The sequence below is a fragment of the Leishmania mexicana genome, chromosome 27 (assembly GCF_000234665.1).
Source record: "Leishmania mexicana MHOM/GT/2001/U1103 complete genome, chromosome 27".
In the NCBI taxonomy this organism is placed as follows: Eukaryota; Euglenozoa; class Kinetoplastea; order Trypanosomatida; family Trypanosomatidae; genus Leishmania; species Leishmania mexicana.
In genome coordinates, this window is record NC_018331.1 from 406,839 (window position 1) to 419,093 (window position 12,255).

General features: G+C 58.6%; 3 protein-coding genes across 3 annotated transcripts; all 3 read right to left on the reverse strand.

Moving 5' to 3' along the window:
* Positions 1-4,741: 4,741 nt before the first annotated feature.
* LMXM_27_0990 (conserved hypothetical protein) lies at positions 4,742-5,584 on the reverse strand (the record flags this gene model as incomplete). The annotated part of the gene is made up of 1 exon (XM_003876623.1): positions 4,742-5,584. One exon carries the CDS (start codon positions 5,582-5,584, stop codon positions 4,742-4,744), a length of 843 nt encoding a protein of 280 aa, XP_003876672.1.
* A 772-nt stretch (positions 5,585-6,356) lies between these two features.
* Positions 6,357-7,496, reverse strand: LMXM_27_1000 (conserved hypothetical protein; the record flags this gene model as incomplete). Its single annotated transcript, XM_003876624.1, has 1 exon — positions 6,357-7,496. The coding sequence occupies one exon, from the start codon at positions 7,494-7,496 to the stop codon at positions 6,357-6,359; it is 1,140 nt and encodes a 379-aa protein (XP_003876673.1).
* Positions 7,497-8,874: 1,378 nt separating this feature from the next.
* LMXM_27_1010 (conserved hypothetical protein) lies at positions 8,875-11,679 on the reverse strand (the record flags this gene model as incomplete). Its single annotated transcript, XM_003876625.1, has 1 exon — positions 8,875-11,679. The coding sequence occupies one exon, from the start codon at positions 11,677-11,679 to the stop codon at positions 8,875-8,877; it is 2,805 nt and encodes a 934-aa protein (XP_003876674.1).
* Positions 11,680-12,255: the final 576 nt, after the last annotated feature.

The window sequence follows — 12,255 nt, forward strand, 5'->3', positions numbered from 1 at the left end:
CGCCGGACAGCGCAATGTGGGACCACGAGAAGAGCAAGAACATGAAGAAGATGTACCAGGGGCTGCTTTCCGGCAAGTACGTCAAGCGCAGGAGAATCGTGATGATAGCCGACACCACAGTGTACCACACACCATACACCACGAGCCACGCAAGGTACATGGTCCACTCAGAGAGACCCATGATGAGCATGGCCTCGCGAATGCGCAGCTCCTTCTCCACCACGATCCGCTTCGTCAGCTGCGACACGGGGTACAGGAACCCAAGCACCAGAATCAGCGGCGCCAGGGAGGCACCAGTCAGCAAGAAGGAGCTGGTATGGTATGCCTTCGTGGGCATGGCGGTGTACGTCAGCGGCTTCGTCGTCGGCTTGCCGAGCACACTCGCGGTGTAGTGATGGTACACGAGCGTCTGCAGCGTCGTGTAGCCCGAGAAGATGTACGGCGAGTTGGTCGACGTGTCGAGCCCGCCAAGGTACCCGCTCAGAACGCTCTTCGACGTCGCTGGCAGGGCCGATGAGTTGACCATGATCCTCACGTTGAACGTGTCGGCTGTGTAGCTGTCCAGCTCCACAACGCCCCACGTCGGCGGGTCGTCGTGCGTCAACGACAGTATGTGCGACGCAGCCTCCGCTGCCGTCGCAAATGTGCCGCCGTACGCGTTGTCGAACAGCTTGGACTGGGTCCGCATGTACGACACCAACGACTCCACCTCCGGCGTGCGCGGCGCAAAGTACAGCAGACCGCCGTACGAGAACGGCGTTGATGCTCGAATCGACTGATCCATCGCCACCCACTGACACGCGATGAGTGTGTCCAGGGGGAGCATTGGCGATGTCGTGAGTGGCAGAGCGCCGAGGAGCTGGGCTACCACGTTTTTCAGAGGCGGATCGTAGCAAAAGCCGCTCGGGATGCCGCGGCCGTGGGGGCAGTAATACCTTTTTCCCGCCACACATGGCGTTAAGCCGGCGATGCCGCTCGCCAAGGACGCGTTGTAGCACAGGGAGCTGCTGATGTTGGCGGCAGCTTGAAGCACTGCCAATGGCCCCAGACTGTTGTAGTAGTTGGAGTCTTCGGCAGACGTGGTGCCATAGAGGACCCACAGCCAGATGGAGCCACCGAGAAAGAAAATCGGAATCAAGAACTCGCACAGCGTCGAGCACCACACTCGTTTCATCAGGATCAACACGCGCAGGATAGTGTGCCCGAGTTGCTGGCAGAATCCATTGCGGCGGCCGTAGGCCGACAAGCTCTCATTAGAGTAAACGTTGGATATAGAAGACTGTCGGCGAGGGTATAAGCTGTAGTCATACGAGCCGTAATCGCTGGTGCAGTAGCTGCGGGTGCCCGTCGAGGCTCTCGCATACGATACGTGAGGCCGCTCCTCTCTCGTATACTCACTGGACGACCTGCGGTTTATGCGTGGCTGCCGCCGCTGTTTGAGCGAGATGCGAGAGCTGCGGCTCTCTCTGTCAAGCATTATGAAGTCCATATCAATGCTGTCGGCATCGTCTACCGCATCACTGGGAACCCCTGCGGCCAGCGTGCGCTGTGGTTGGATTTGAGCGCACTGACCTGCTGCGAGGTACGCCGGCACTGCGTATGGAAGTCTGGGCGCTGTGGACAGGTCCTCGTCACGCAAGACAAAAGTTGAGACATCGTGAAACATGTCATCCAAATCGACCAGCGGGGACGCCGGCCGATGCACCGGCGAAGGCGGAAAAAGAGGCAAGTACACGTTGTGCGCATTGGCATGCGACGACGGAGCCAGTGGGTTCGTAGGTGCACGCATCGTGCTCTCTATGGACAGCGGAGAGTCGAGGCGGAAGAACAGGAAACGTCCAGCTCAGGCGATAGGAAGGTAAAGGCAATCTGGCACACAAACCTGTGCACTCGGCGAGGGGAGGGCGCAGAGAGCAACGAGGGGCGGGGCGGGGGGGGGAGTAGCTCCGGGGAAGTGTAAGGGCTCGATGTCTACGCAATGCACACCGCACAACGGTGACAGGCAAAGCAAAAAAAGGAAAAAAGGGGTAACACCGTCGAGCGAGTCTGCACAGAGAAAGCAGAGAGAAGTGGGTGGGGGGAAGAGAAGGGAAGGGGGAGCGGGTGCCCAGACGTGTAGGCCTGCGCCTGAACGCACGCGCACTTCGGGCGTACCTGCAAAGGCAGTAAAAGGTGCTTGAGTGGGCAAATGAAAAAGAGCGCAGCACAAGCTCGAAAAAAAAAATGTTCCACGGTGCCAGCGTGTCTTGTAGCAGCAGTGATATTGCTCTTCCTTTATCCCAGACACCGTGCGCGAGGAAGCGAATCGGTTTGACACGCTACCCTCCGCGTATTGTCACGTCGTCGACTGCACACACACACAAGCAAATAGTCACCGCCCCGAGCAAGACCAGTAAACACGAGAGCACACAGGAGGAGACAAAGGGTGAGAGAGGACACACGCACCTACGCTGACACGCGAATCTCCCACTAAAGAAATATTCCAGAATTAAACAAAAGGGGAGGAGAATGTGGTGGGGGTGGGGGGTGGCAACAATACGAAGAAGCGTAGAAGAAACGCCGACGATCACAAGCAAGGAAAGAGAAGCGCAAAGGCATAAGAGACGGTGGCGGGTTGAGCACGCACGCAGGCCGTAAGGCAGTACAAAATCAAGTGAGCTAAAGAGGAAGCAAGAAAGCATGTACACAAAAGGCGGTGGTAGCCGGTTACACTAGGGCGCTCAGGATAGACGACGATCAAGGCAAGACCAACAACAACAAAGAGGAAACAGAAAAGATGATGGCACAACCCCCTCCCACACACACACACAACCATACACTCGTAGACACGATTGTGACGGTGAGGGGGAAAGAGGCAGGGGCGAAGAGGGCGCAAAGCAGATCGCTGTACACATAGAGACTTACGTTGAATGCATAAATGCAGATAACACATGCACACACTGATACGCTTCAATGTGAGAGAATAGGTGGGGAGAAAAGGGGGAGAGCGAGCACCGTTGCAGGATGAGGAGCTTGGGCGGATACAGAGAATACAAACACACACACAGACACACAGACAGAAACGAAACGGCGGAGACAGCAAGAGCCACGCGAGCTCAACCCCACGTGAAGGAAGACGAGCAGAAAAAGATTATATATATATATATAAGGGATGAACCAAACGGAGAGACGCTCGAGGCAGAGAGATAGACAGTGGAGGGTGTTTGTTCACGGATGAGCAGTGCCGGTCCCTTCGCCTTCTTCGCTGCTTCTTTTTTTCCGTGCCTTCAGGGCACGCGGCAACACACAATGATCTTCACGCGTGCAACGCCTGTGCCTCGTCACTGTCCTCGTTCTCTCTCCGCGCTCGCGTGTTTGGTGAAGGATGGTGGAGGGAGTGGGATGGGGTGCCTTTGCGTCCTATAAAGTGCCGGCAGTGGGGAAGTGGACGTCGATGTGACCGTGTGCGAGACTAGTAGCGCACGTTCAGTTGTATGCACCTTTCGTTGATAACGGGGGGGGGGCGTTTCGGTTAGGCGAGGAAGCTCGTCGAATTCGTCGCAGCAGCGGAGTCTGTAGGGGTAATGGACGCGAGGATACGGCATACAAACGGCCAAGTCAGTGAAGCGACAATTTGTGTTGAGAGGGGGTGCGCCGAGGGCGACTTGGGTGATTTGTGATCCGCTACACGCCTGCCTTTTTTTTCTGCATGTGAAGTGGAGAACGGCAGTGCGTTGAGTACACATTATGCGCAGGTGAGGGCGTGCACAGTGTTCAAAGAGTTCGAACGAGTGGAGGGGAGATGAGCAGCACGAGTACTGGCAAAAAAACGGGGCAGACACATACGGCAAGCAAGACACAGAGTGCTGACAGGGCTGGTAGGCGGAGAGGGGAGGGGCAATGAAGAAGAGCCCCTTGTCGTTTCGGGACATCCCCGGCATCTGTGTCTTTTTCGACCCCGGCAACACGCAGCGCATCGGCCGTTGAACTAGAGCTCAGGTACATCTTTCTTCTTTTCTCAATTCGCACACATATCCCACCGGATGACAGAGATGGCAGCACGCCTCAGTGCGTGGTGTCGCCGGGCCCAGCACCAACGACGTAGGGGAGGTCAGAGCGATGTATCGCTGCTGATGTCGCTGGTGAGGTGGACGGCGTGGCGTCGGAGCGGCCTGCGACGGCGGACACCATTGTGCCGTCCACATGATGGGGACAGAGTGCCAGCGTGACTCGAACACATCTCACCCACCCCCTCCCCGGCCCCTCACTCTGCCCACTGGTGCAGGGGGCCTGCGACACTCTCGAGGAGGGTGCGGCACGTGGGGACCGGCGCAATGGGTGTGTCTGTGTCGAGCTTTGGACGGAGGCCGCACCGAGATGACTGGGTCGGCGCAATGCTGTACCGCGTGTGCCCAGGGCTGCTGCGCGCCAGGCCATGTGCGCCTGTGCGACGGGGCCCGGCTGGGGTGGAGTGGCGTGCAGCTCGTGTTTCAGGGCAGAGCAATGGGCACACGCTGAAATGAGAACTCTACACGCGCAAAAGGGGGGCATCGTCGCCCTGGCACCCGTGAGCATCGGAATCGTCTGCAACACTCTCGGTACGGCACTATTTTTCGTTTTCTTGCTTTCGTTGGGCTTGCCTCGATGTTGTGTTAGCGCGGAGACCCGCTTGAGGGCATCTCGACGCACCAGCATCCATCTCCACATTGCCCCCTCTCTCTTCACCGATACCGAAGCAGCTCTGCGAGGCTCGCATGTCGTCCTAGCGCACACGATGCATGACGAGGACGGCTGAGGGTACGTCGACGCGATCGTAGGTCCAGCCCTTCTGCTGCTCCGCCCGCTGGCGGCGCTCCTCGTCGGCGGTGACGCCGGCAAGCGTGTGCGTCAGCAAACTCGCGATCGGCGGCGCAGACGTCGCCGTTGCCTGAGATGAAGACGCAGGAAACGACTCAACGGTGGTACGCGCCAGTTCGGGAGACGCTGCCGCGTCGCTCACAATTGAGGAGGAGTTCAAAGGAGGCGCTGCTGGTGGCACAGGGATACCTGCCGTCTTGGCACTGACGTGGACAACGGCACGATTCGTGACGGATACGCCTTCGCCAGCCACCTCAGTCCACTGCCCCTCGAAAAGCGTTTCATGTGGGGTGCCGCCGTTCAGTAAGAGCCGCGGAGTATCTGTCTCTAGCGTCCCTGGTATAAAGACCGCGGCTTCCGGGGCGAAGGCGGCCTCGGCAGTATCGTGCGTCGAGGTGACCGGAGGCGCGCCACTACGGAAAGCGGTGTCTGATAATGCGGTTGCAAGACTTGCCGAAGCCTTGGCAGCATCGTCGGATGTGGCGGGCTGCGGGTCTCGAGCGCGCTCGCACACGCGTACGTGTCGGAAGAAGTCAAAGCAGGGAAAACGCACAAGCACCGTATGGGTCTCTTCCACCTCGCAGGTTTCCTCAATGACGGACGCGTGAAGCGGCAGTCCGACATCGGCACCCTTGACCAGCCGGCGCGGCTTGTGCGCTTTACTCTTCGCAGTGCTGAGGCGGTCACTGGGCCCGAGGCGGCTACTTCCTACCTCTGCCTCCGTGTCCTCCTCTCGCCCACCCTTCATTGAATGCGCGCAAGGTGCTCAGCAGAAGAAAAGCTGGGAGAGTAGGAAATGTGTGGGCGTGCCGGGGGCTCTGCAGGTGTGCGAGGGAGGGGGTGGCGTGTGCCACGCAACGTGTGCGCACTGTCCGCGGGAAGGTGAGAAAGAGGCGGCGGAAAAACAAAGAGGAAGCCGTCGCCGCCCGCCCTCCCTCAACCGCTGTATCTTGTAGAGAAGCTGTTGTGGCACACAGGGCAATCAGGCCTGCGTGGCGATGCGACCCTGGAAGTGAGGCGGTGGTTCTTCCTCCCACAAGTGAGCAAAGAAGGCAGTAGGTAGACAGAGCGTCAGCGAGCCATCGATGCATGCAGTGGGGCGGTCCGCAGACGCACTCTCGCGACTCATAGGCATGTGACGAAGTAAGAGTCTGCCGTGCATCCTCTGCGTCTATCTGCAGGTGCGGGTGCGCTTCTCGTTGGACACCGTTCATTCCCTTTCGCAGTTTGCTTGATCGTAAGCGTGAGTCCTGCATCACTCTCCTCAGAGAGTAACCCTGGTCGTCATGCATACATCGAATGGGTTGTGCGCACCATGTCCGATGAGCACGTGTTGCTCACCCCTCTCCCTCGCTTGACCGCTGTCCGCTCCTGCTGATTGGGCTGACGGAGTTGTCTTCTCTTTTCCTTATTCGTGCTTTCGATGCGTTTACTTCAGTGAGGAAGAGGTGAGCAAAGGCGCGACATACACACACGTGTACAAGACTGCCCTCATCTTGATCGTCATGAAGTCCTCGAGGTCACAGGTGGAAAAGACGCTGGCAGTTCTCATACACGGCAGCGACCAGAGTCGCCTCATCCATCCTTGACAACGGATCCTCAGGTGAAGTGACGGACGCCTTCGCGCAGCCGAGATACTCCTCCATGACCTGGACGAGATGGCAAGGCTCGTTGCGCCGCTCCAGACAGGCCCCCATCTCGAACGGTTTCTTGCGCTTGATCGTCTTGAAGACGGTGCGCACAAACTGCGCGCCGTAGTCCGTCGACCGCACGTCGCACCACGGGGCGTCCGTCTCGAGCATCAGACGATCCAGCGGAATCAGAGTAACCTGCGCGGCCAGGGAGGCCTCTCGGAAAGCGCTGCAGTTCACGCTCAAGTACAGCCCCATCGACAACAGTGCCTCCTGCTCTTCCAGTGTACCATTAAAGCTGTGCACGACGCCCCGCAACTGCGCATCGGGCGACGGTGAGGAGGCGCTTGCATGATCAGTCACTGGCTCCGTCGAAGCTACATCAGAGACGATGCGTGCCCATGTGTCTTGTAGGTGGGACACAAACGTCATGCCGCACTCGCGTGAGTGGAAGAGGAAGGGCAGCTGCAGCGGGGCAAAAGCAGCGAGCTGGCGTGCAAAGTACTTCTCTTGTACCTCACGGGGGCAGCAGGCGGCCTCGGCGTAGTCGATGCCGATCTCGCCCATCGCCACAACCACGTCTCGATTCCTAGTCGCGAGGTCCACCAAGTAATCTAGGCGTTCCTGTGCCCACGCCTCCTCCTGCTTCGCCGCTATCGCGGCGGCTGGCCTCTCGTGATGTGGCATTACCATCGACACGGCACTTTCGGCGACCCGTTGAACCTCGTCGCGGTCCAGAGGCCGGAGAAACTCGCCACAGTGCGCCGGGTGCACCCCAACAGTGCACAGCAGCCGCCGATCGGGGTATCGCCGACAGAGCGCGATGGCCTTGACGCTCTGGGCGAGGCTGGTGCCGGTGATTATGATCTGCTGCACATTGCGCTCCTGCGCGCGGGCCAAAACATGATCAAAGTCATCGTCGTGAAGGCGGTTTCCCTTCCAGTCCACCCCGCGAAAAACACAATCGGTCAGGTTCGCGGCCACATCCACAAGGTACGGCGGAGTGCGTACCGGAACCGCCGCCGGCATGACTTCACTGAAGAGGGTCAGAATACGGGTGCGTATCTGTGTGCTTCTACGTGTGGAAACCCGTACAGTGCACCAATAATCAAGTGCCTCTGGCGTGCAGGCGTCTCTGCATGGCGTGCGAACGCCTTTGAGACGAAAGGGGCGCTGGGCAAGGAGGAAGGGATCCAAGGGTGTCCAGAGGGAACGCCACGTGTGCGGCACGCAGCGAAAACGCCAAAGAAAAGGCACAGAATGGCGGACAATGAAAGGGCAGCATGCAGGAAAAGAGCTGGCCGCCATCGGTGAGATGATGGAGAACGACGGAGAAGTGGCACACAAGGAGGGAGTCACATATAAGACCTAACGGCACTCGTCAGTCTCCACAGACGCACCTGAGCACGGACAAAGCTGCAGGGCCATAAAGCCGGTATTAAAGACATCTGTGCATTCCTGCGATTGCCAGAGGTGGCACACACAGGGAATGTTTGCTGGCTTTTACATCAAGCGCCCATTTTCTCTGGGGGAAAGACACGCGCCTTTATTAGTAAGCCAGTATATCCCCCCCCTCCCTCCCTCCCTCCCTCCTCGCCCCCAATCCTGCGTCCGTGCGAGACGGTCCACACTCACTCCACTGGCCTGTGAGAGAGCAGTAGAGAGAGAGAGGGGGGAAGGCTTCACGTCATCTTGACATCAGGGGCCTCGTGTGTGATCTGCTGCCAGTGTGTGCGCGTGTGCATAGCTTCAGTGTTTTTTTTTGTGTGCGTGAGTGGGTTCGTTCGTGTCGCCGAAAGCGGCCCACCACGAAGACGAGAGAAACAACGTACAACGAAGCGCCATGGCATGGCACGGTCTCCACAGAGGCGCAGCCCAGCCAACGCCAAACAACGCAGTTGCACAAGAAGAACCACAGACACGGAGAAGCAGCACGAACCCCTCGCCACGACATGAGAAGGGAGGGAGCAGTCAGAGCTACTTTTGGGGGCGGCCAACCAGTTCAGCGGTACAGGTACATGGAGCACACGTCTGCGTGTGCAAGAGACAAAGGCGAAAGGGCGCAAAACAAAATGCGAGGCAGTGAGCGACAGGGTCGAGAGTGTGGCAACACAGCAGCCGCAGCGTAGAGGGAAGATCGATACCGGGGGTAGTAAAGACCAACACGAAAATACATGAGAGAAGAGCGCGTGAGGTGAGGCGGGAGAAGCAGACAGCATGGCACCAACATGCGCGCGCATGTGCACACAAGCCAGCATCCATTCTTTGGTAGGCCAACGAGCGGACAAGAAACGACGCAAAGCGGACAGCTGTAGTAGTGCGTTCGGTGAGCTGCTGAAGGAGCGCTGCTGACGCGCTTGGCGTCCTCCTCCAGCCGTCACTGCCTGTGCTGCCGACCGCATTTCACTCACTTCAAAACATCAGCCAGAGAGGTGACCTCCACGGCGCCGGCGTTGGCTTTGGGATTTACCGCCGGCGTAAGTATCTTCGTCGCAGCAGCGTCGGCGTCCCGGCGAGCCTGGCGGGCAGTCCGCTTTGCGTTTTTCTCTTCCATCAACTTCTGCTGCCTCTCCGCGGCACGCTTCTTTTTGATGCTGCGGCCGAAGAAACCAGACGGCTTCTCGAGCTCCGCGAGGGAGCGGTCAACACTGCCGAGGAACGACGGTGGCTGACTCCAGCCCAGGGTGGGTTTATCCTTGCTGTCGCGCTTCTGGTAGGTGGTCCGCTCTGCCCAGACGGCCATGAGCCGCTCACGGGTCTCACGGTCGACTTCCTGACTGCGTGCCTCGAAGCAGAAGCGGATGACAAATGTCGGGCAGTCACCAAAGTCATCGAGGAGCTTGTCCTGCAGAAGATAGCCAAAGTCGACCGGTTTTTTCACGGAGAGCAGCTGCTTCATCAGCTCCAGCGCGCGCTGCCCGAGGTCGAGCAGCTGGCCTTGCCGGTCCGATAGATGCTCACGCCACATCCCGAGGGAGATGTCAATATCGCGCTGCACGCAGTCCACGAAGGTGAGCCAGCTATCCACGGTGTTCTTCTTTGGGTTTCGAATCAAGTCGGCTAGGAACTCGATGAGGGTGTTTATGTACTTCACGATGTTGCGAATAAGCATCTGCCGCGTGAGCTTTCGAGAACGCTGGTCCTGCAGCATCGTCGCGAACTCCTCATCAATGTACTCCGCCTCTGTGTTGATGATGAGCTGCACCGGGTTCGTTGCATCGGTGTACCACTCCTCTGTTCGAAATACCTTCTCCCATTCCTCCTCCACAAGCCGCTCCACCTGCGCAGTAATCTCATCCAGGTAGTAGAACGCGTCTTCCAGCAGCGCATCCTGCAGCTTCCGGAAAGGCGTTGAGAATATGTCGCCCCCGTCGCCGTCGGCCCCAGCAGACGTGCCGTCGTCCTCGTCATCGCCGGCGCCGGGGTTGTCGTAGTCCCAGCATGACGCGAACTTGAGCTCAATCGTGTCGAGATTGTTTTCGATGGTAGTGCAGTCGTTGCAGAAGGCGTACAGGAAAAGCATGCGTCGCTGCTGCCACTCCTCGGCGGGCTGCGGGCTCGGGAGCGAGTTGTTCTCGTCCTCCCAGTAGTCGAAGTCGGTGCGCTGCTTGCACTCGTCGAGGTAGGCGTAGATCGCGTCGGCGCACGCCTTGCCAATTTTTCGCATGACAGTCACGTCAATAGCGGTGTTCATCCCCGCCAGAGACTGCTGCAAGACGCTAAACACGTCCACCGGCCCGGTCGTGATAGGGAGGCCAGAGGAGAGGATGGTGGGGCCTTTCAGGTCGTTACACACCGTTATGGCACACGCGCGGCAGAGCCGCGTCAAGTGCGCCGACAAGCCGCCAACCGCCGCGGTCATGAAGGACGCCGACAGTTCATCGATCGCGGAGAAGTCGACGTACTGGGCGTAGCTGTTTGTCACCATCATCTCCTCATACCACTGAATGAAAAGCGACGCCTCGATGAGGCCGTTGGCCTCGAGCTCGGCGCTCGGGCTGGAGTAGCTCTGCATCACGTTCATCACCTCCGCATGGACGGCCTGCACGACGAGGCGGAAAAACGGGAGCTTCGTGGAGAGCGGGAACAACGTGAGCTCGAAGGCACCGAGCAGCGGCTCCACTTTCTTCATCTGCTCCAGATAGACAGATATCTGACGAAATGGATCCACCACATCCTGCATGATCTGCTCCTCCCACAGCTGCGCAACGCCCTTCGCCACGGCTGAGTAGATGGCCTCCTCGTTGATCTGCGACTCCGTCTCTACGCCGTCGCTACCAAAATTCAAGACAGGGTTCTCAATCTCGTCACCGCAGATGGCGATGCACTGGCGCAGGCACTCATACGGCTCTGGTGCTTCTTCGTCGCCCTTGTTCTCGCCGGCACCAGCGAAGCCCGTGCCACAGTGAGAGCCGTCGTCAGACGGACCATCCTCAAGTGCCCTCTGGATCGCAATCACCATTGCGTCCTCACGCAGGAACTTGTACACCTGATTCACGAACATGGATAGAATGACATCCAGCTTTTCAAAGTACGGCTCAAACACCGCCTGGAAGCTCCGGTAGCGCGCCCCAGCCTTTGTGATGACTGTGCGGCGGATCAGCTGCAAATTTCGCAGGCGACCGTACATGAATCGAAACGACTGCTGCTCCACCAGCATGTACAGATTCCCGTAGCGCACTTCCTTGAGCGCCTCCGACCACTTGATCACGGAGCTGACGTTGTCGCGCAGGCAGTGCAGCTGCCGCAGGTGCTTGTAGCTGAGCGTGTCGGCACCAAGACCCTGAATAAGGTCGCCCTGCTTGAGAAACAGTTCTCGCAACTCCTGCACCTTACCGTAGTTGCTCTTCACGATCTGCAGCGCGCGCTGTGCCTCCACGATTTGAGAGGAGGCGATGGAGTTCATAGCGCGTCTGAGCTCACGCGACTCGTTCTGGCACGACCTCAGCAAGCGCGGCACCGTCACCTCAAGATCGGTGTTGAGCAGCAGCTCAGTGTTGATGCTATTGAGTACCTCCTGCTTCAGGTTCGCCTTCTCTGCCTCACTGATGTACGGCAGCAGCTCCTCGGCTGTGTAGAACTGCTCCTTGGTGAAGGCGGCTGCTGCCTTAGATGTTGGGCTACCCGTCGCACCACCACCAGTAAATCCGTTTCGAGCGCCGCTGACTACGTCAGTGGCGCGCTGCTGACCCTTCGTGATGGACCGCGACATCAGGCCGCCGCGCCAGTGCTGATGATCCTCTAGCAGGCAACAGAAAAAAAAGAAGGGATGACAGGAGTGAGACACTGCACTCTTTCACCGTATGAGAGACGACATGGAAGCAGTCACCACAGCAGAAGACGACCCCACCAGCACCAACACCACCCCTCTCCCAAAGCAGACAACTGAAGATTCAAAACGGCAGCGACGGCGTCAGCTTCTCCGGCCACAGTCTCCTTTCCGTGTGTGTCTGTCTGTGTGTCTGTGTGTGTGTCTGTCTGTGTATCCTTCTGTTCGTTGCGTGTTTGGGCTCGCGTGGTGCGAGAGAGAATACAGAATGGCCACGAGAGGAAGCAGCGGTGAACAAGGTGGAGGGGGGAGGAGAAGGGGAAGAGGAAGGGGGAGGGCATGGGAATATGCGTGCACGCCTCTTCAGGCACGTGCGCTCCCCCCCCTCCCCTTCAAGTAGCTGCCAGGCCGAGAGAGATCCGTCACCAAGCCGCTAGCAGCGCAAGGAGGCTCGCTGAAAGGGCCACTGGCCGGCAAACAGCAAGAAAGCGGTGGTTTTACAGAAGTAGCAACGCCGAT